Source organism: Amia ocellicauda, chromosome 18, assembly GCF_036373705.1.
Source record: "Amia ocellicauda isolate fAmiCal2 chromosome 18, fAmiCal2.hap1, whole genome shotgun sequence".
Classification (NCBI taxonomy): domain Eukaryota; kingdom Metazoa; phylum Chordata; class Actinopteri; order Amiiformes; family Amiidae; genus Amia; species Amia ocellicauda.
The window spans coordinates 16046973-16068963 of record NC_089867.1 but is presented as its reverse complement, the minus strand read 5'-3'; the positions used below and the strand labels follow the sequence as shown (position 1 = coordinate 16068963).

The 21991-nt window shown below is 44.1% G+C and overlaps 3 protein-coding genes across 4 annotated transcripts; 1 reads left to right on the top strand and 2 right to left on the bottom strand.

Moving 5' to 3' along the window:
- Positions 1-31: 31 nt before the first annotated feature.
- LOC136713480 (kinesin-like protein KIFC3) lies at positions 32-12805 on the bottom strand. The gene is made up of 19 exons (XM_066690579.1): positions 11899-12805; positions 11345-11447; positions 10913-11079; positions 10447-10705; positions 9805-9974; positions 9296-9361; positions 8741-8878; positions 7949-8146; positions 7460-7633; positions 6990-7137; positions 6772-6902; positions 6444-6555; positions 5382-5563; positions 4871-4975; positions 4515-4645; positions 4120-4243; positions 3780-3909; positions 3437-3666; positions 32-3313 (listed from the first exon to the last, which is right to left on the bottom strand). The coding sequence occupies exons 1-19, from the start codon at positions 11989-11991 to the stop codon at positions 3182-3184; spliced, it is 2793 nt and encodes a 930-aa protein (XP_066546676.1). The 5' UTR covers positions 11992-12805; the 3' UTR covers positions 32-3181.
- Positions 12806-13044: 239 nt separating this feature from the next.
- Positions 13045-17605, bottom strand: LOC136713806 (transmembrane protein 276-like). Of its 2 annotated transcripts, none has more exons than XM_066691022.1 (3): positions 17473-17605; positions 15785-15892; positions 13045-15664 (listed from the first exon to the last, which is right to left on the bottom strand). In XM_066691022.1, exons 2-3 carry the CDS (start codon positions 15872-15874, stop codon positions 15155-15157), a joined length of 600 nt encoding a protein of 199 aa, XP_066547119.1. In that variant the 5' UTR covers positions 15875-15892; positions 17473-17605; the 3' UTR covers positions 13045-15154. The 2 variants fall into 2 exon arrangements, with proteins under 2 accessions (XP_066547119.1, XP_066547120.1); XM_066691023.1 differs by lacking the exon at positions 17473-17605 and adding an exon at positions 16562-16828.
- On the top strand, positions 17587-21733 carry LOC136713805 (probable flap endonuclease 1 homolog). The gene is made up of 11 exons (XM_066691021.1): positions 17587-17718; positions 18110-18200; positions 18449-18551; positions 18733-18781; positions 19020-19081; positions 19293-19429; positions 19735-19795; positions 19953-20084; positions 20193-20353; positions 20517-20658; positions 20771-21733. Exons 1-11 carry the CDS (start codon positions 17637-17639, stop codon positions 20822-20824), a joined length of 1074 nt encoding a protein of 357 aa, XP_066547118.1. The 5' UTR covers positions 17587-17636; the 3' UTR covers positions 20825-21733.
- The last annotated feature ends 258 nt before the right edge of the window (positions 21734-21991 follow it).

Sequence of the window (21991 nt, the reverse complement as noted above, 5' to 3'; positions counted from 1 at the left end):
TACAACTCTACTTATGTGATGAGGAGAGAACTTGCCTTTGTTTCTTTATTTTGCAGACGCCATTAGCCAGGGCGACCTGCTGTTGTCACAAAATACACTTCTCAAAAGATTTGCATAATACAGTAAATTACAATAAATGCAAAATACAATATACACCAATATACAATAGGCATGTAGGTCCTAACAAAACAAGTCAAATACAGTGCAGTATTACATTCCTAATGTGTGCAGTGGCCAGATCAGGCACAATTAATTCATTAAATATTACATTCAGCATTATTAAAATGTATTTTTCATTAACCCAAGATAAACAGGAACTTTGTCATATTAGTAACGGCAAACGAGACACATATGGATGTATTATGAGCCTTTATTTGATGTGTTTATTGCAGTGCAGTGGGACTCCACTTGTTAATGGTGTAAATAATGCCAGATTAAAATGTTAATCTCTTTTAAAGGCTACTTTCAATCTCAAAGTGTCCCAGTGAACACAGAGCCATATGCTCGCTGTGCCACTGAACTAGCCCCAGCTGCAGGGGTAAGACAATCCCTTGCTCTTGAAGAAGTAGACTTTTCTGCTGAAACGTCACTTCCTGAAACACCAAAGAGTTTTCCTTTGGGTTATTGACAGGAGTCACGATTACAATGTAGGTTACAATTATAAGTTTTAAAATTACTAAAATGATAGAATGGAACAGGAAAATCACAGATATTTTACTTATACACTGCTACTAACACACTAAACCGACTAGGCGGGACTGGGATAGTTCCCCTCTGCGGTGTTTTTATAGGAATTGTTCACATGGGTGATGAACATTTCACACAATGCGTCTCCATTCCATTGGTTCACTAATTAGTTAATTAGCTGTCTTATACTACAAAAAACAAATATGTGTCCCAGCCTTTAAACAAAGTAAACATTAAAATAATTGAGCAGCCCAGAAAATCTATTTTCAGCACCCATTATATACTCAGTTTCTCTTATTCTTCAACCTCATGACACCCTCCCCCCCACAAAAAAACATAACAAAACTCTATAGCAATTTCATTTATAAAAAAAATGCAAAAGTATGCTATAGTATACAGTATATGCTTTTAGATTTGTTAAAATAACTGCATGCATAGTATATATCCATGTCTACTCAAGAAGTACATGTCCTATCAGATTAAGCACTAATACATATTTATTTCCACATACTCAGTGGTATGGACAATGGACAGTTGCTTCTATTGTAAAGCATTGCCTGCTTTGTCAGCCAGTGCAATCAGAGGTTTTTAGGCCAGCTAAAAGGGTTTGGGATATGTTTGCATCTTTAAATGTAATTGAATAATAGTACAACAGTATTAATGAATAGAATATTTTCAAGAACAATCCATTTATTTTAATCCACTATTATTGAATAATCTATAGGACGTTACTGAAAAAAATAACAATGAAATAGATATGAAAAACAAAAATGTCATTAAGCACATAGTTCTACTAATATATAATTTTGGATAAGAACATAGAGCACATTGTCTGTTCTGAAAATAACATAACAAGCACAATCTCCTCTGAATTCCAGATCAGAGCTGAATGACATTTAAATGGCTCAGCTGAAGGAATGCTGGGGATCAGACGATGCACACAACCACCATTAAACCAACATGGCCTATTTACAAGAGCAATCTTCAGTGCAGTGTAACACCTCATTTCTGGCAACAGTCAAAACACTGTAAAACTGAAGAGGGACAGGAAAGTTCTGTATTTTAATAGCAGAAAAGTCAGTAGAAGATATTTCACCGAAAATAGGAGCAATTGAAAATAGTATAATCAGGACCTTTGGGTGCAGTGCAATCTTGTGGCCGTGCATTTTCTCAGAACCAGCATGCAAAGTGTTAATATTAATCCCATAAATTAATTATTTTTTGCTGTGTTTTTATGGCCCACAGTTTTGCTGCTGTTTGTATGTTGAAATTACCATGTCAGTCTCAATGGTTTTCACATCCCTCTTCTCCATGTCTATATGCCACAGTCACGTGCAGGTACGGAACAGATCAAATTGTTAATTATATAGAGTGGCTGTGTTATTGTTTTATGTCAATCAAATACATTATTTTCTATGTATTCCAATTATGTAAAATCCTGTTAGGATTATTAAAGATTATTTATTATTGTCTTCAGCTACACGTATCTAATCAATATTTCCTTCACAGGACAGGATGTAAATCACTGAATTTGTTCAGCCAAATTTCAAACCCGTGTTGACTTTAACACAGCAAATTTAGCAACTGAACTCCAGCATAAAATGAAGCGTTTGGGCTTTATGTTTGTAGTGTAAAGTGACGTAATCTCAACTTTGCAAGTAACAGATGTAAGGCTAAGTTCTGTAATTACCTGAGTCAGTTTAATGCACCCTTATATCAACAGAAATCCCATTGATATACATGAATTATTTGTATAATTCACTTTTACTGAATCAATTCATGTTTTCATGTTTGATCTGTCAGGTTAAATAAATTACAGTCCATCTTACTTGTAACCACCCATGCTAAACAAAGCTCTGAATCTGAAAGGTGATGAGACTGATCACAAATATGCTAATCATCTAGACAACAAAAGTGTAAATAAATTAGTTCAGCTTGTTCAGAAGTCACCTCTGTTAGTTAGTTACAGTCAATAAAATGGATTGAGAAGATTTGGCCTTCCTCCTATTTCAGGATCTCTGTTTCAGTATTAATTGAACATTAAGCACACGTGTCTGTTTAACATTAGAAATATCCACTTCATGGATCCTGTTTTAAGTCTGTCACACCATCCAAAGCCAATCTCAAGAACAGAGCCAATTATATACTCTGGAGTATATTTTGTTTTAATGTTTAGGAAATTCTTCAAATAACATTTTGAGTGTCTAGTAATAATACCAATGATAACTTTAAAACCAGTGGCGTGTCACAGACAGCATCATAGGTGTGTTGAAGAAAAATGTTTAGCATGCAGATCTGCCCAAGCCAAGCCAAGCCAAGAGCTGCAGGCACTATTTCTGGATTTAAATTTGAATATGTTTGGAAAATGGTAAGAATAAGATTGAAATCCTAGTCACATTATAGTGACCCGTCTAAACTCAGCCCTTTAATTGGAGGAGTGGGTTGAGTCACTGACTTTTGAAATCGTCTTCTGCCCTCTTTCTCTGTCACCAGATTAAGAGAGAAAGTCACAGTGTCCTGCAGACTCAATCTTACGTGACGCAGGGCCCAGCTCCACTTTACACACTCTCTGTGCAAACTTCAGAGAGCACAAGGTCTCACCCACGTTCCTCTCCAACGAGGAGATCTGAAAGAGAGAGACAGACAATCAGCTTGCTTGGTCTATACAGTGACAAGTATAGTAAAACAATGCCAAGGTCCTAGTCTAGGAATCAACCCTTTGTGTCTGACATCCCTCTGGGAACCATACCTGCACTACCATCGCAGTCTTGTTTCCCTTTCCCAGCGAGTCTTGCAGCAAGTAGGTCAGCCTGGAGTTCCTGAAGGGAACGTGGGTCTGCCGGCCCCTCAATGCCTGGATGACGTCCCCCAGAGCCAGCAGGGAGAGATTAATGTTCTGAGCCTCCTTCAGCCGCTCCCCTTCGGCCCCGGACTTCCACACGCGCTCAGAACCCGCCAGGTCCACTAAGTTCAGCTTACCTGCATGGCCGCAGCACAGGACAAGACAACGAGTGAAACGCTTCCCCATTTCAGCTAGACATCACACATACATACACGACTCTAAATACCATTTTAACTTGAAGAGGTCTCACCTATAGTCTTTGCTCCACTGGCCAGGTCAGTGCCGGTCACTGTGATGGTGAGCAAGGCGTGTGAGCGAGAGCTGTGCTGGTTCATCTGGGTGCTGTAAGTGATCCTGTTCTTCCGACCCAGAGCCAGAATCTGCAGGGGAAGAACGGCACTAGCGCAAATGTAGACAAGGCCACCGTACGCATCACAACCAGAATGGCTGAGAGAATGTATCTAGACTGGAGTTACTGGTCAAAAGTATCAAATACACTTACTTTACTTAACAAATACCACGTTCATTTAAAGAAACCTGAATAAAATGTTTGATCTGCTACCATCCAGTGAGAAGGGAGGGACACTTACTTTCTTGATGTGCTGGAAGCTCTTGACCTCAATGACCCTCAGCCCAGGAACATGGAGCTGCCCGGTCCCGTCAGGACTGATCTTGATGTCCAGCTTCTCCCCGGGATCCTTGCTGAGCAGATCTCTGTGCGTTGTGGTGAAAAGAAATAAAAAAGAGTGAAAGGACTGTAGTGACTGTGAGGGTGAATGTAAAAGTCAACCCGAACTCCTTAACACGGATGAGAGAGAATGTAATACAAGTACATTTATTGATCTTTCTAATTCTCTGTGATCTTTCAAGACGTTGTTGAATGAGATAGACATGGAATATGCAGATAGGGATCAGTTACACCAGATTCCTCCTGCTCCCCTGTAAGAGGGTACGAATTACTCAGAGGAAGATGGCAGACGGATACCTGAGCACTTCGTTGTAGATCTCCACTAAACTGAGGGTCACAGCATAGTCCCACATCCCCTTCCTGTCCTCCATCTCACTGAAAAGGTGCTTCAGAGCCCTTTGGTTTATCCCAGGGTTTTCAACACTTCCCTGAGAAAAGGGCAAAAGATGTGATGGAAACACATCCCTGTGATGTTATAAAGCATCGGGACAGTGCCTGCTGATATTTATTTTTCCTGCTATTATAGTTTGTACTTTACTATGAAGATATATCCAAGATTCCTAACTGAAGACTCTGTCACGAGTGAATTGTTATTTTCCATTCTTTTACCACAAGTGATTCAGCTAAGAAATGGAGTGGACTAAAGGGAATACCTCCATAGTGTAGGTTTTACCAGAGCCAGTCTGTCCATAGGCAAAAATGCACACATTGTAGCCATCAATGCAGGAAGTCACGAGGGGTTCAATCTCCTGGAAAACCTTTACAAAACAGAAATACAGTTGTTTAATTGTTGGTTTCTACCATTAAACTTATTTTATTCATGGAGCAGAACCCAGGGTTTTGCCATAACCGAGTTAAAGCTCATTTACTCCAGCTCATTGTTAATAGGTAATTCAGAATACAGAGTAGCAAACCAGTGCCTGGCTGTCAAAGGAGTGAGTAGCCTCAGATTTAAGAGGGGTTAACATGAGATTCAATTAATGTTACTGAGTGATTACGTTTGAAATTATAATAAACGTTATATACAGAATACCAGTAGAAATATTCCAATGCTAATCTGATCTGACCCTGTATTGATCTCGGCTGGTGGAATCTATGAGGCTAAGAGCTCGTGTGGATTTTTATTGATGCAATATCATTGATAAGTACAGCCGTGTCCAGCACCTCATCCTGAGAAGCCTGAGGCTGAAACACTTTGTCCAGCTCAAACTCTCGCGCCCGTCCTTTGCTCCGCACGGTCACTGCGGATTCGTTGTTGGGGTCGGTTGTCACAGCTGTGGTTTGTCCTTCTTCCTGCTGATCCTCAGACAGGACGGGCTTCACACGGCATAGGACCCGGATGTTGCCTGGCACAAAACAGGACACCTTTTCTTATAATACCGAGACTACAATCTAGGTACCAAGACTAAAAGCCTAATGGGTCATTCCCGCTGCATTGTCAGGGGAAATTCCAACCTTGCTGGAGCACAGAATTCTTCCAGTTACACAAAAGGTTTATATTTGATTTTGTCGACATGTGATACAAACCACTTTTGTTTTAGTTACACATTACATTCAGGTATTTATAAAAAAATAAAATAAACGCATTCAGAATGTGAAAGGATTGATTTTCTCTGCCCAGTTCAAGTTAATTGGTCTAAAGCTGCCCCTGTTGGCGATTAATTTCTTGTAACTTACAATTTCCTCAAACGTTTCCACTTTTTTCTTTCCTAAACATCTTATTTCCACTTGTATCACAGTCCAGCCTGTCTTCCAAGGGTATCCCCTGTTCTATAAAACCCTTAACGCCAAACTAGGGGACTCGGAATTATCCTCTCATCATCTGACAACTTACTGCAATGTCTTCTACCGTTTAAACATGAATAAGTCAACAGGTCAGAGTTTCAATTTCATCCATGTGTTTCGCTCTCTCCCTATATACTCAGAGATGTTTTTGTGTTGTTGCACAGTGCGGAACATGGTCTATGTCTCTCTAAGGACAGCCTCTGACACAACAGTTACACACACAACACCACACTGTTTTCACAATAGAATTACGTAATTGAGGACATGATTATGCCAAATCGAAACTCTTATGTATGGATCATTAATAGAAGTTAGGGAAAATGGGAGTGAAGATATTAACTATACATTTTAATACAAATACATTTAAATTAAATTAATACATTTAATCACATCAGTTATTAGGATACTATTCAACAGGAAGCAGAGTAACTAATGCCTTACCTTTAAGTTCAACCAGTCGCTCATGGTACTTCCTGCGCAGAGCCACTTCCTTTCTGTATTTCTGTAGGATGTCTCTGTTGGCCTCAGACATCTCACTGATTGCAGAACATAACTGTTGAGGACAGGAGGAATTACACAATTTTACTCGGTGCAAACTGTTGGGATGCAAACGATTTATACCGGGGGTTAAAAACATGAATAAAACATCACTAATCATTCATCCAGCCGTGTATTTCAATAACTGCTTCATCCAGTACACGGCCACGATGTTACTAATCTCATAAATGCATGTATATATGTATGAAATGATCAGCACAGCCTGACACACCTGTTTCTTGGCTTCGTTGACTGCTGCCCCGTAGAACTCAGAAAAGCTGCGCACCTGGCTGCGCAGACTGCCGTAGTCGGCCTGCACTGAGCGCAGAGCGGGCTGGAGGGCAGACAGGCGGCTCTGTAGACCTGCAGGACGGCACAGTCTTTAAACTACAGACCGACGCTGTGATGCACAAACTCACAACAGTGCAGGGTGTTGCTGTGAGCTGCTACCTGTGAACTGCTCCCTCAGGTGCTGCAGGTGCTGCTCGGAGCACTCGGCCGCCTCTCTCACTGCCTCCTCCTTTCTTCCCTCCAGGTGGCCGATCTCCTTCAGCAGGTCCTCCCTTAGCTTCTCGATTTCAGACTCATAGGCAACAATCTGAGGAGTGTCATTAAGAATCAATCAAGAATGGTAGGCTGTGAACCCCTAGGCTTTTGCCTGAAAGTACAGACAGATTGTGTAGTTATTGTGTGTTTCCAACATCTCTGAACTGATATTTTCAATAAAATAACAGAATGGCTTGTGACAGAGAATACAACAATATATGCAACAAGGCCAAACACAAATTAGGGGGCATGGGTTACAATGTATAAGTAACTGTCTACATTGCTTCAATGAACTGATCCATCTTGATTGTCGGAAAGGATTTTGTGTCAGTCCTGTCAACAGGTCTGAATTGTTTGTTTTGTGTTTTTTGTACCTTTTTCGTCAGACCAGCAGTCACTTCCTCTGACGCCCTGATCTGTTCCTCCAGGCGGCTGCATTTCTGGCTCTGAATGGACAGCTCCTCAGCCAATCGCTTATTCATGTCCCTCGTCTCAGCCAACAGCCTCAGAGTCCCGGGTGACTCCACTTCCACCGTCTTAGTGACGTACTGCGGGAGGAAAGCAGTGCCAGAGCTCTGTGAAATCTCTCCAGCAGACAGACAATGAATAATTGACTTCAGTCCTAGTTTTAGTCCTCCTTTATCTAGCATTTACTTACAGCAAAAATGTGTTCATAGTGGGTTATATTGGCACATGATATATAATTTGAGTTTTGATTAATTGTTCATTGGCAGTTGGGTTGTGTATTATATTGTTCAGCACTGCATTATGTTACAGTATGCACCAGAATGACTGTTCTATGCTACCTTTTCTTCTCCTTTGTGGTGTCTCAGCCCTAGTTTAAGCTCCAATGCAGTTTATACCTTTACCACTGGTTCCCGGCCCCTCTCCTTGTCCAGATCCAGCTGTAGCTGCCTCACTCTGTCATCCCGCCTGCACATCTCGTCCCTCCTCCTCCACTCGGCCTGTTCGCTGTCTCTCTCCAGCCGGGACAGCTGCTCTGCGCGATGCTGCAGGGAGCTCTCCAGCTGCAGGACCCGGCTCCGCAGGGACTCGTTTTCCTGGCAGGAGAACACAGGTACAGATTTACACAGTTAAACTGTTACACAGCTCTCTGCAGTTCAATTTTACAGTCACCCTTTGTGAGAATTGCTAGTGTTCTTCAGCAACATTACTGAACCTGTGTGTATCTGCCTTTCTTTCTGTGTCTTGACAAATCGGTAGCAGACAGAGACACTCAGTTCTCAAAACAACTGATTTCTCTTGCTTTGACACTTTTGGGGGATGAGGTAAACATGGCTATATTGATAACAAACCTTCCTGTTGTTTCTCAGAGACATCCACAAGGTTACAGCAGTGGTGCTGTGGAAATGTACCAGAGGGTTTGACATATCTACCCATTAGCTATATCGTTGATTATTCAGTAGCCAATATAATCTGTTAGCCTTGCCTATGAATCAGTATTTAATGCATATTCATTCTTCCAAATTATGTATGCACTGGGTATTATTTTTCCGTGAAGAAACTTTGCATTAGCTTGCAGTTGTTGCTCCATTTAGTCTCGACCATGGCCTGGGTCTGTGCAGGTCCCTGCCACTCCATGGGGGAGAGGACAGAGGGCAGCTTTGGGCAGGGTGAGGGTGGAGATCGCTCACCTTGATCAGCGCAGTGCTGGACTGAGACGGCACGAGGGACAGCTGCTGCAGGAGGCTCTGGGTGACGCTGAGACTCTCCTTCAGACTGTCGTTCTCAGCTGCCAAGCGGAACATCCTCTTCTCAGAATCTGTCACTCCCTAGAGGCAAAATACCTTTTCCATGTAATCAAATGAAAACACTGCTGAGCACCTTTCATTGACTTTCGCAGAGATGAAGAATGAAAGAATGAAAGATCTGACGCCAACTGCAATGAGAGAGCTCCCGAGCTATTCAACTATGAACAGGATATACTATATATGAGGATTTGCTTGTTTTATTTCCTTTCCTCTGGGTTTCGGTGACATGGAGTGTTATAGTTTCTCATGAAAGGAGAGACAAGCCTGGGAAGGAAAGCATGATGTGAAGACTCTGCCATCTGTGTTGCCATATAACATTTATATTAAATCATCCTGCTAAGGGGAATTCATTACACCGTTACAGCAGACTTCTCAGAAAACAAATCTGATCTTCTCCAGCCTTGATCAAAATGAAAGAGGTAAAGGCACTGGACTCACTGTTTCTGTCCTGAGCCGTGTCAGCTCACCTTCACGCTCCTCGATGCAGCGCTGCAAGTCTTCAATCTGCAAGAAAACATGTGCTTTACAGAAGAGTGTCATTGGATACGCCACTGACACTGCATTTCAAATTCCAGAATTGGTGTTTCTATAGACTCAACAGGAGTACAACGATATGAAGCACTTATTTGCAATATAGTCTTACATTGGGTGTTTATTTCTGTTGTCTCTACCTGGCTTTTAAGAGATAGGCTGCGAATGCGACCTCGGCTATCTGAAAAAGAGAATACTACCCAAAGAGGGAGGGGCCTATGCCGTTATCAAGCTTGAGTGATACATACAGTGACATAGGCCCCTCCCTCTTTAGGAATTACTGTACAAAATGTCATGCTGTGTATTTATTGATCCAATAGCTGAGTTTCACTCTTGGCTAACAGGGCGCTTCACATATGTGTAATAAAATCAAGAGAGTAAACAAGAGAAAAGTGGTCAATGGACCAGAACTTCACCTGCTGCTGGAAGTCCTTTGTGGTGTGCTGCTTGTCCTGCTCCCTCTGCTGCAGCTGTGAGTGCAGGCGCTGCAGCTCCCCCTGCATGCGGCTCTTCTCCCCCTGCAGACTGCGCAGGGACTGCACCAGCTGGTGAAGGCTGTCTTGGGGCGGGTGGGGCATGGTGGGGCCTGACAGGGACACACCCACAGATACTCAAGAATGGAAGCCACAGGTATCAAGAACATCGTCCAAGTTACAATTACTATTAGTAGTTTACAGCGGCATATACTGAATACCACCATTATGACCAGGTATTTTCAGTAGGACTGTGTTAAAAAGCTGCACTTTTAAATAGTATGAAAATGTGTCTATTAATCCAAAAAGTATTGAAAGCCACTTGATAGGCTTTGGAAAAGTTGCACTACAATTTACCTGTGCAAACATTACCAGAGCAGTGTATATAATAAATAATTATGAACTAAATATGACAGAAATTAGTTACGGAGTTATGCAAACTTGTATGAAGTTTCTTGCTGTATTCAAAACTAAACTATTCTGACATTCCCTCCTGCAGGGCCTGACACAAATGTTCTTGCTGCTATATACCATGGAAGGAGAAGTGTTTTGGGGAATCTGGACAATTCCAGGCAGTGACCTCACCACCAGACGGCATGCTGCTCAGCCGGTCCTGCTGGTCGGTGATCACCCCCTCCAGGCTCCCGATCACTCGACTCTGGTCCCTCAGCCGCTGGCGGTAGGAGGCTTTCAGGGTCTGCAGCTGCCGGCGGTGCTGGGCCCGGTGCCGCTGCAGCCTGACCCGGTACTGTTGCGCACGCTGCTGCAGCTGCGTCATGTGGGCATGCTGCTCCAAGAAGGTCAGGAGGTGGGACATCACCGTCAGCAGCGGGGACTCGGCTGCCTGGAAGAACACAGCCAGTGTCAGCACTTCTGTCTCCGAAACGCGTAGGACTGAACCCCCTCAGGAACAGCATCACTAAGATTATTTTATGCTTGGCCCACATAAAGCAGCATTGCAAGACATTGCTGAAAACCAAGATTAATGTATATCTCTGTATTAAAAAACGAGTCTATCACGTGAATAGCGATAGACATTCCTGCAGGGTACCTTTCCACTGCTGGCTTCGGCCTGGGCCTGTGAAACTCTTCTTCCTTCAGCTTCCTGTTTAAAGGACAGGAAAGCAGCCAGGGGGGAGACTGCACTGTCCTCCAGGTCTTCGTCGTCACACTCGTCTTCCTCACTGAGAGAAAGGCCATCACTGTCAGAGCTGCTGCCTGCAGACAACATTTATGAATCAGTCAAGATACAGATATCACACTGACTGAGAGGGGGAGACACAGTATAATTATAGTCCTGAAAGTATGTCCTCTCACACAGGTTTTCACATCTTTCTTCGTGTCAGCAGTGATCGCACTCAGTCGCTTCTGTGCAGAGAGCTAACCTTGCCAGATGCAGCAGTTTCTCAATGTGCCAGGCACTATATTTCAGCCAAAATATAAAGGCCAAATATGGATCACATTGATTGTCTTGGACACCTACCCTCAGAGTATTCCAGCCCTTTACAGCCATCTTCTCGCATGCTTGGTGGGGGGGCATTTTTCCCCCTCAAGCTCTTTGTTCTCACAGAGACAATGTCTGGTTCCTGAGGAAATCAAAACACACCAGAACTGTTGCAGGACTCTGAGCTCATGTCCCCTCAGAACTACAAAAAAGCATATTTATGTTTTCAAGTTTAGTGAGCAGAATCGTTAATCAGGACTGTTTTGACCTGTAATTAGATATATATATATATATATATATATATATATATATATATATATATATATATCACAGGGAAAATATGAAGCATTAGCATTTTACCTTCCAACAGCTGACTACAACAACAATGTAGATCGGCAGGAAAACACACATATATAAACAGAGATGGAGATTTGATGACATTTTAGGAAGAAAAGCCCGTTCTGAAAACAAGGAGACATTTATTAAGTGTCCCAAATCCTGTGGCTGTGACCATTATCACATTAGGTAATGGACAGTGAAATCTGGCACAGCGGGACCTGGCTGGGTTTTCTCACGGTGATGGTGTCTCCTACCTGTGTAGAAGGTCCTTCTTCTTCCTGCGCAGACTCCTCCCTCTTGAAGAGCGTGTAGAAGATATAGACGAGCAGAGAGTAGAAGGCGTACATCTCCGGGCCCGGACCCCAGCCCAGTGCACAGACACGGGTCAGACTCCCAGGTAGCCAGGCCCGTGTTGGCCCTGCTGCACTGGGAGGCTGGAAAGAAAGACAGCTCCCGACACCAGACTCGCGACCACAACGACACAGGTCTTCAGGACACCATCCCAACCTGCCCCAGCTCGTTACTCTCGCCTCATTGAAGTCAGGGAAGTCTGCACAAACGGATTCACTGCAAAAGAACAGGCTTAATATTGCAAACTGCTTCTGTTAATAAAGGGCTTCCTCTTTCCTGCTCCATCCACAGTGGAAAATCCAATGCCTTTCTCCTTGCCCTCCTTTATCACTCTCCCCTCTTCATCCTTTCTCTCTCCCCATATTTACTGTGCTTCATTCCCCTTCAGCACCCCTCCATCTGTCATTGCATTCCTTTGTCAGGTTTTCAGTGTCACATTCTGCCAGTTTGTGGTTGAGCCCTGATACAGATCGCCCCCAGCTGCAGCAGCCTCCCGCACTGTGCTCCAGTGTAGTCTGAGTCTGGCCTCTATACTGAGACAGCCCCCCCCCCGCTACAAACACACACACACACATCGAAGGCAGAATGCTGCAGCTGTTCAGAGCATGCTCAGTAGAGACTCTCTCCCGCAGTGGTGATGAGAGGCAGTGAAGATGGATGAGGCTTCGGCTCTCACAAACCAAGCCGCCACACAAAGCCTCGATCTGAAACGGTCAGGAGGGGAGCGCTGTGATCTGTGCCGAAAGTCTCTAGAACATGTGGAAAATATGTGAAAGATTACTTCAGTGAAAAATACAACGACATTATTCAAAATTGTGGTAAGACAAGAATCAATACAACAACAACCTTTTCCCTCGGGCAGGTTCTGAAACGTTGTTCATGACAAACACAAGAAAATACGTGAAATAAATTGTTTTAATATCCTAAATACAGATATTTCTGAATGTATATAACATTATTTCTTAATCTTCCATTATCTAAATTGTTTAATATAAATATATATATATATATATATGTATATTTTAGTAATTTGTAGGATTATTCTTTCCTTTCTCCTCAGTTAATGATTCATTAGCTGACTCAGATTAGCACCAGACTAGGACTATCCAATGCTATTCGGGGTTGAGTTGTTATAGACTGGTGAAAATCTGGGCCTGAGAAATTGGCTGAATATATTTGTGTCAGGCAATGCTACAGAGAGTGAGAATAATCCAAATAAATGTACTACAGAGTATAAGTAAGGTGAAGACAGTAATTTAGCCTTTCCACTGATTGTCCTGTTTTGGATATTGTCAGATTTCAGTCAATCAATTCAGGAGACGCATCTTCTAGACAAGAAATCCTCTTTATTCGATGGGCACAAAGGGAGTCTCACCCTAACTCAATAGCTGCCAGGCAAAACTCAAAGATGCTTTGTTCAAACAAGATACTTATACAGTCTCGGTGCAGTTGACATTGTTAGTGACGTAATCATGCTGTAAACACCTGTAGTTTTGACACCCTCAGATGGATTCAGTCCCAGTCTGACTGGTTCCTATTCCCCCGGTTTTAGCAGTATCTTTGTTTTCAGACCTTAGCTATCCTTGAAAGTCAACCTTCATGAAAGGAAAATACTCCCTATATACTGTATCTCATCAATGGAAACACTCCGTGCCCCTTGATTAAGGAGAGTACAGAAAATAGTCTCTAATCTAATTGAATAAACAATAATACATTTTCCTCTTTAGTGTTGAAACTTATTTCTGCTGTTCTTATCTCATACATACTTTCTTGCTGACTTTCTTTGGACTCACGCAGAGTGTCTCCATTCTTCCATGCTACACATTGACACCCAAAGCTTTCTAAAAACGTTTGTTTAACAGCAGAGCTACCTTACTTGTACACAACTAATTTTCAGCAATTGTTAATATAAAGCATTCAGAAATATTTATGTATTTATTTCTCCTCCCCCTCGTTACAACCCATAAAATACAGGGATTAGGAAAATATAATGAATATAAATAAAGATCGCCACTTATGCACACTGATCAGTGTTGGCAGCCTTGAGTTTGGTTACATAGATTACAAAATATGAATCACAAGACACAAATTGTATTCATCGCAGCCCACAGTATAGCGCTTGTTCAATTTAAACCAGAGTTAATTCAATGTTTTTACAAGATTAAAGTTCAAACTCTTACACAGCAGTTGCACTAATTCAAGTCTTTATATTACTGTAGGTATTGCATTAGTGAATTCCCAGTCCCCTCACTGGGTGTTTCAGTCAGTCTGGTTTATGGACTCTAAAGACATCTCTCTGTGCTGTTCTCTCTTTCTAAAGGCACATCCCTCAGTGCCAGAGACATGACCGGCTGCTTTATTAAACACTTTAGGTAGAGTTGTATCAGACTATAGTGCTAAAGGAGGACTGGGACACCAGCTGGAGGAGTCTACAGTAGTCACACTCTCACCAGTATGAGTATATCTGTGCTGGGAGCAGTGGAAGCTCAGTTCTGCAGAGTCCAGGACTGCTGAGGTCAGCTGACTGCATCATAGTACGCTGCCTTGGAAAGCAAACATGGGTTTATACATTCTGCTTAGGTCTTCAGCAACAAAATATCTGTGGAGGTGCAAGCATTCCTGAAATCCTACCAACAAAAGGAAACTATGCATGAATCACTTGTGCAGACAAATGTTAATGATCACTTTGGTGCTTAGTCTGAAATTCATCAAGTAGAAAGAAAACGTGTTAGTGATTGTAAGTGTGCAAGAACACAAGCCTCATTAATCTACTTAGAGAACAAAACCGTTAGTGGGCCACACTACAGTCATTGTTCATTACTTACACATTACGACTTGACCTTTTAAAAAAAGAAAAGGAATGTAATGTCTCTACAATTAATGAATGGTAAATTTTTATGTATTAAAGTCAAGTGGCCGGGTCAAAGAGTCTGGCTCAGTAGTGCTCTCCACTGGTGTTTCTGGGCTTCCCCTCCAGCAGTCCATCACAGCTTTTATTTAGGCGAAATACCAACAGTACGGCCTAGGGAGGCATGCGCATGCCAGTACTAAATGAAAGTCATGCCAGAGAATGGGTTCACACATACAGGGTCTTCATACTTATTTAAAGAGGGGAGTAAATCTGACAGGCCTCCCCCAGCTGTACAATAATGGCATACCTCAGCATCCCCCCTTCAGCTCCAGCTGGTACCATCTCAGTGCTCGTTCTGTGGCCAGGCTGCCCAGTGACATCAGGCAGCTCAGAATGGCCTCCGAGGTCTTCACTGTGAACAAGGGTATAACACCCAGATCTCTGACCTCAGGGCCCAGCAGGGCAGGCAGACTGAGAGCCAGGCTGCCCAGGGCACCGGCAAAGCTGGCGGTGAAGAGGCAGACCGTCAGGGAGCTGGCCAGCGAGGACAGAGCCACACAGCGCGACAGCACGGCCACGGTCTCCTCCGACAGCCGGTCACGGAGTGCAGCCAGCAGGGCTAGGCCCCCCAGCAGCATGTAGGCTGTGCCACGGTCCTCGCTCAGCCACAGGTAACCGAATGAGACCAGCGCCGGGCCCACAACATAGCCGGCCCACTCCACGTCGCGCTGAAGCCCTGCCAGCAATGGGCCGGGCAGCACCCCCACAGCAGCACTGCAGGCCAACAGGAACAGCCCCACTGCAGGTGCTCTGTGATCCTGCAAGGGACGGCAGAGAGAAAATGAGAGCTCAAGAGGGTGCACACTTTCAGAGCTGGAAGACGGGAGTCATTAGATTACAATGTGCATGACATAAGAACAAAAGCTCCCAGTCTTCACCTTGAACAGCCGACGAGCCGAGCGCAGGCCGGAGAGAAACAGAGCCACTTTCGACAGGGTGGAGATGCACTGCGCAGGACTGTCAGCCATCAGAGACCTGTACCTGAGCTGTAACACAGCAAAGAGTCACAACGTACACAATCCACTGTCTCCCATCCCAACGCACTGATCACTGAGGTCCATGGAGAGGCAGTTGAAAGTTCACTCATCCCCCTGACTTTGATCACTTTTCTCTCAGCTGAATCCGTTTTAAACAAATTCTTTAGAGATGTACCTGATGAATTTGTTTAGATTAACAATAATCAAATATCTGAACGAAATAAATGAATCACTGAATAAAACTTGCAAATTTAGGGTACAACTACAAATATTACTAACTGAAAATATATATGATTTGCATTATAGCTATCATCCACAGACGAAGGACAAGGGTAGTTTACTTTACAATCAAATGTAGCATTGTCACAAAGTTCAAAGATGCTGAATAGTGCATTGAGCATCCCAGTACAGCAGACAATTAGACCAGAGACACATTTCCACACCAGTGCCACGGTGGTAAGTGTAGAGCATGACAAACAGATCAGATGTGTCAGTGCTGAAGGACAGTTAGATCGGCCCACAGCTGGGGAACAAACTGGGCGGCACCGATCCGCACTCACAGCGTCTCTGCCGACACCAAACCTCCAGGGTCGCACCAGGCAGGCCCGTTGTTTCTCTGCATCTACTGCAAATATAATTAAATATAAAATACATACTTGACATCAGGGAGTATATTACCTATATGATTCACGGGTTTATGGATGAGACACGTTTGCTAAACACAGCTGAAGGCAGTGAGCGAGCCGCGGCGGAGGGAGGAGCCGGGTCTGCAGCAGCTCCTACCCCCGCCTGGGATCTGTATCCGGGGGCAGCCTGGGCATGGGCACCATGTCGCCCACGACACCACCGCCATCGCCAGGGCTGCCATCTACACACAACCCCACTGTTTATTCATTGCATCCTCTCCGTGGCTATCATTTATAAAATCCGAAATAATATATATTGTTTGTATTCAAAGCAAGTTTCGAGGAACAGGACTATTTTATACCCCAGTGCGCTTGCGCCACAGATCTACACTCGCTCGGTTTCTTGTAGCGCAGATTTGCAGAATCCCTCCGATCCCATTGGTGGAGCACCGCAGATCTGCGCAGATCTGCGCTACTCGAGCACAGCTTTCTAGAGTCTATGTGTGGTTTGCGCAGACTGTGGGTGCAGTGATTAAGTTAATTGTTGTCGCTACAAAATGAAACAATTCAATAGTCGCTCGCATTGAAGGGGGTGGTTAACCTCAACCGCCTGTTAACCTCAAGAAAAACGACATCTGTCTTTAGTAGGCTGAGGTCACGGTTTCCCCCAGATGCATTTGCTTACATTTTAAAATAAAACACTTAACCAATTACTGTGTTGTTATGCATTACTCTAATTTTACCAATGCGTTTGTGAGTTGTTATTGTTGTTTATCTGTCAACTCGCGTTGAAAACAGCGTTGTTACTATGTTACTCTAATGTTCACTATATGAATGTGGTATTAACATTAATATGCACATTTTCTGTAGTGTTTACGCTTCGATCATTTTTATACTGTTGAAATCATCAATATAGTTACATCTGCAGGCAATGACATAAATACTATAAGAATGAATACGTACATAAAATGCGAAGGTGTATATCGTGTGACACTAAGTTACTATTATTCGTTTCAAATTGTCCGCCAGCTGTAACCGGATCCACATGACAGGAAAGCAGCAGTTTCGCTTTCTTCCTGGATGCTCATCTCTCAGAGGTGTTTTAAAGGTTTCATTCGGGCTTCACAATGGGAATCAGCAAACTGGCCGAGCTGGTCCGCACCGACGCGCCGGCCGCCATCGCCCACCGGGAGATCAGCCACTACACAGGTCAGCACCGCCCGCCACCACGCATGTCTGCAGCTCGGCCAGGGCCAGGGCAGTGCGAGGGATGCACCTGAACTGCAGAAGACGTATTATGAGATAGTGGGGAAAACATGACATTTGAATGTGGACTATCCACATTGTTTTACAGGACAAAAGCGAACTAGACTTTTGCGTATGGTTTGTAATTAAAATAACAATAGTGTCTGAAAATACTCTGGAGCCAACTGTAAGCATCTGAAACTGACCCCTGCTCTATACATTTTCATGATTTATTTTATTGAAGGTGCAGGTGTAAGACCAAATGATGGCACTGTATGTGTGTTCTGTGTGTGATGGCAGTGCATGTGTGTGTTGTTGCTGTTTTTGTTTGTGATGGCACTGTGTCCCCCTCCAGGGAAGATCATTGCTCTGGATGCCTCCATCGTGCTGTGCCAGTTCCGGACTGCCGGGCCCAAGATCCAAAACCGAAATGGTACTTTCCTGAGGTGAGGCGTGTTTCATATGCTCTTATAACCCAACAGTCTGCTGCAAACCTCATTTGGTTAATGGTGCCAAAGACCGAGCCCCCAGAGAGCTCCTTACCTGTGAAGACAGGTCTGTGAGAGGAAGAGTGTGTAGAGGTATGAGTGGTTGAGGAGATGGGGAAGGCTGAGAGGGCGATGGAGTGGTGAGTGGAGTGAGAGGTGCGTGAGGAGAGCAGTCGATGTGACAGAGCTGTCATCCTGTCTCACAGCCCCCTCACTGGCCTATTTTTCCGCACGCTGCACTTTCTGGAGAATGACATCAAGCCAGTGTTTGTGTTTGAAGGAATTCCCCCCGCACAGAAGAGCGCTGTGGTGAGTGAGCTGCCACACCTGGGCTGGGCATGCTAATAATTTAAATTAAGCATTTTAGGATTGCAAAGGTTGTTTACAAGTCTCATTCAGGGTTGTGTATCCCTCCCTCATAATGCAATGAGAAAACAGTTGGTGTGGCTGTACGGGGAAACTGACAAGCACTGTGTGTGTATCTGTACAGCTGGAGAAACGAGCTGCGATGCAGGGCTGGAGTCACAGGACCAGCACAGGTGAGACAGACACACGGACACACACACACATGGACAGGGGGCATTATTACATTATTATATTATGTGTATATGTATGCAAACAGACAAAAGAGGCATGCAGACACAGGTACATCAACACTGACATCATGGCACTGAGACACACAAACTAGGCAAACAGACACAGACTTACAGCTGGACAGTCCACTGGCCCCACAGTGTGAGAGCTTCCTCTTTGCTGAGCTGCTCTCTGTCCCCCCAGAGTCCCCCCAGACCCAGGACTGCCAGCGGCTCCTGCAGCTGCTGGGCGTGCCCTTCATCCAGGTGAGCCGGCCGGCCGCATGGGTTACAAATACAGGGAAGAGGGTAGAGAAAACAATTAACTTTAAGGGGCAATGAACTGTAATAATACCTAGAATTAGTCAATCAAAAAGATCAATACAATCTTAAAATATCAATAGAAATAATAATAACAACAATAATAATAATCATAATGATTATTTAAGGAGCTCTAACATTAGGAAATCTTCCCCAGGCGGCAGGTGAGGGTGAGGCCATGTGTGCCCAGCTGGTCCGCTGTGGTCGTGTGGACGCTGTGGCCTCGGAGGACATGGACACCCTGGCTTTTGGGAGCTCACTGCTGATTCGCCAGCTCAACGCCAAGAAGTCCAAGTGAGTGGAGAGCTTTGTCACCCTCTCTGTCATAGTGCCTCCTGCAGGCCCCAAGTGGAACAGCAGCCAGAGGGCAGTGTGTGTGTAGGAGGGACAGACTTGTCTGAATAAAATCATTGGGCTCTCGTAGTCTGTTGACATCTGCTATAGGAGGGAGAGCGGGCTGCACATCATAATGATATCACTGTGTCCAATTGCAGATGGAGCCATGCTGTGAAAATGTTTATTACAACTGTTTTAATTCTTGACAGGCTATACTTACTTTACTAAATTAATCTCTCTCTCTCTCTCTCTCTCTCTCTCAGCGATATTGTGGAGTACTCTCTGCCCAAGCTGTTGGATATTTTGGGACTGACACAGGAGCAGGTGAGTACTGAGGTAGTGTCTCTGCAGAGTTTCCTCCACATGTGTACCAGTGTATTCACACAACTTTAGCAGGGTCTGCAATGCATTATGGGAGTATTACCCAGTCCTCTCTGCAGTGTCATCGGGTCAGCGTCTCATTTAACGTCTCTCTCCCCAGTTTGTGGACCTGTGCATCTTGCTGGGCTGTGACTACTGTGAGAAGATCCACGGGCTGGGGCCACGCAAAGCACTGGACCTCATCCAGGAGCACAAGACTATTGAAAATGTTCTCCTTAACATCAACAGAGAGGTAGGGAAACTCTCCAGTAGATGTTTAGAAGGAAGCTGCTTTGTTTTGTTGTGTAAGGGGGACTCACCCTGCAGTGTATGATGCCTTGTGTCTCTCTCTGTCTCTCAGACTCACCCTGTGCCTCTGTGCTGGAAGTACCAGGACGCACGCAGGCTGTTCCTTGATCTGCCTGGCAACCTGGCAAGCGACCAGCCTGACCAATTGCTGTGCTGGGAGGAGCCGGACGAGGAGGGCCTTGTGCAGTTCCTGTGCCGGGAGAAATACGTCAGGCACGGCACCTTTCTCCTCAAACCCCAGCTGAACAGCCTGTGACAGCCTGTACCCCATCCCCTAGCCAAGGATATCAAACACACTGCTACCCCCTGAGTGTTACTCGGAATATGTGTGGTCATAATATATATATTTCAGCCTTAACCTTGTGTGTGCCAGCAGGGAGGAACGGGTGCGAGGACGGATGGAGAGGTTTCGCAAGACCTTGCAGGAGAGGAGGAAGGAACGGCAGGCCAGTGCCCAGGAGGGGTGCAGCCAGCAGACTTGCATGGACCAGTTCTTCAGGGTGACTCGGCGGAGACAGGTGAGGCAGAGCTCTGTGGAGAGTGACAACATATGGATTGTTAGGTAGATAACCACGTAAGTAACAATGTAACATTTTTAATAGACCCATTATCTACTGTGTGTTGTGACAGGCCCCTGATGCTGAGGAGCAGAGCAGCAGTAAGAAGTCCAGACTGCAGTCATAGAGGCTATGTGGGCTGTTCATGGACTGTCTGTGGATTAATACAGACATGAGTGAGCTGTTCAGGACCACACAGACTGTTGCAGCACATGAGGAGCTTAGTCTGTGCTGGCTGAGCCCGGCTAATGCTGACAGACATGCACCTATCAGAGCAGCAGTGTAGAGGGAGCAGTCTGCCTGGATGGCTGAGTCTAGGAGGCTTCCTTTAGTCTTCTTCAGTCCCCTGCAGAAGTCAGGGACTGTGATGCCCAGAATAAAATATTTCCTTGCTGGAGATAATCAAAATCACTTCAATATTCCAGAATACAAGGATGTTCTCACCATTGCAGATGAGGATCTACCATAGCCAGTCCAGCACAGTATCTCTAATTTGGCTTTATATCTGGATTTGTCATTTGTCATGACTTTATCATTCAAATTATTATTTGTTTTACATATACTGTATAATTTATTTTTACTTAAATACAGTTATCCATAATATAATTATGTGACACATTCCATGGGTTAAATAATGACATAAAAACAGAATAATGCTGTCATTTAAAATGAAAAAAATATGTGAATGTGTTAGTTATTACCTTTTTGAAATCTATAATTTCCATTTCAAAAGTTGTATTAAAAACAATCCATAAATTACAATATATATACCTAATATGCTGTGTAATATCCATCTTGCAGTGTCCATTCATCCACCATTCGTTTGGGTGTAATGAAGGTGCGTTGTGCAGTGTAGATGGGCTGACTCAGTGGACTGGAGTGCTGAGGGGGGAACTGCAGTAGAAGAGAAGTTGTCTAATATTGAAGAACCACAGAGAGGCTAAAAATTAGACCGTTTTGCTTGATTGGTTACTGTTAATATCCCCGAATCAGTTCGAGATGTTTCTTGAAACTCGGCTGTCAGCTGCGAGAACCCGGATGGATAGGTTGTCCCACTGCCTGGACTCTGAAAAGACATGACATGGCATATATTCTGTTTGAAACTCGCTTAACGGAGTTGTGTCCACACCTCCCCCCCACTTCTGTGATGTAATGTGTGTGTTTGTGTAATCATACGTTTTTTACAGGACACTGTGGTAAATCATTCACCCAAGCAAATTGTAGCTACACGAAACACAGTAGTGTCGGTTGACTACATTCCCCAGAATGCCTTGCGCTCGAGGAAGCTCCCTGA

Excerpts from the sequence above, each read along its gene's own strand:
- LOC136713480 (XM_066690579.1), bottom strand. The coding sequence starts at position 11,991 with ATGTACGCCTTCTACTCTCTGCTCGTCTATATCTTCTACACGCTCTTC. Across the intron at positions 11,448-11,898 it reads AAGAAGGACCTTCTACACAG|GAACCAGACATTGTCTCTGT; the intron begins GTAGGAGACACC and ends TGATTTCCTCAG. Across the intron at positions 6,903-6,989 it reads CCTGAGGGAGCAGTTCACAG|GTCTACAGAGCCGCCTGTCT; the intron begins GTAGCAGCTCAC and ends GCCGTCCTGCAG.
- LOC136713806 (XM_066691022.1), bottom strand. The coding sequence starts at position 15,874 with ATGGCTGACAGTCCTGCGCAGTGCATCTCCACCCTGTCGAAAGTGGCT. Across the intron at positions 15,665-15,784 it reads CGGCTCGTCGGCTGTTCAAG|GATCACAGAGCACCTGCAGT; the intron begins GTGAAGACTGGG and ends CGTCCCTTGCAG.
- LOC136713805 (XM_066691021.1), top strand. The coding sequence starts at position 17,637 with ATGGGAATCAGCAAACTGGCCGAGCTGGTCCGCACCGACGCGCCGGCC. Across the intron at positions 19,082-19,292 it reads TGGGCGTGCCCTTCATCCAG|GCGGCAGGTGAGGGTGAGGC; the intron begins GTGAGCCGGCCG and ends AATCTTCCCCAG. Across the intron at positions 19,430-19,734 it reads CTCAACGCCAAGAAGTCCAA|CGATATTGTGGAGTACTCTC; the intron begins GTGAGTGGAGAG and ends TCTCTCTCTCAG.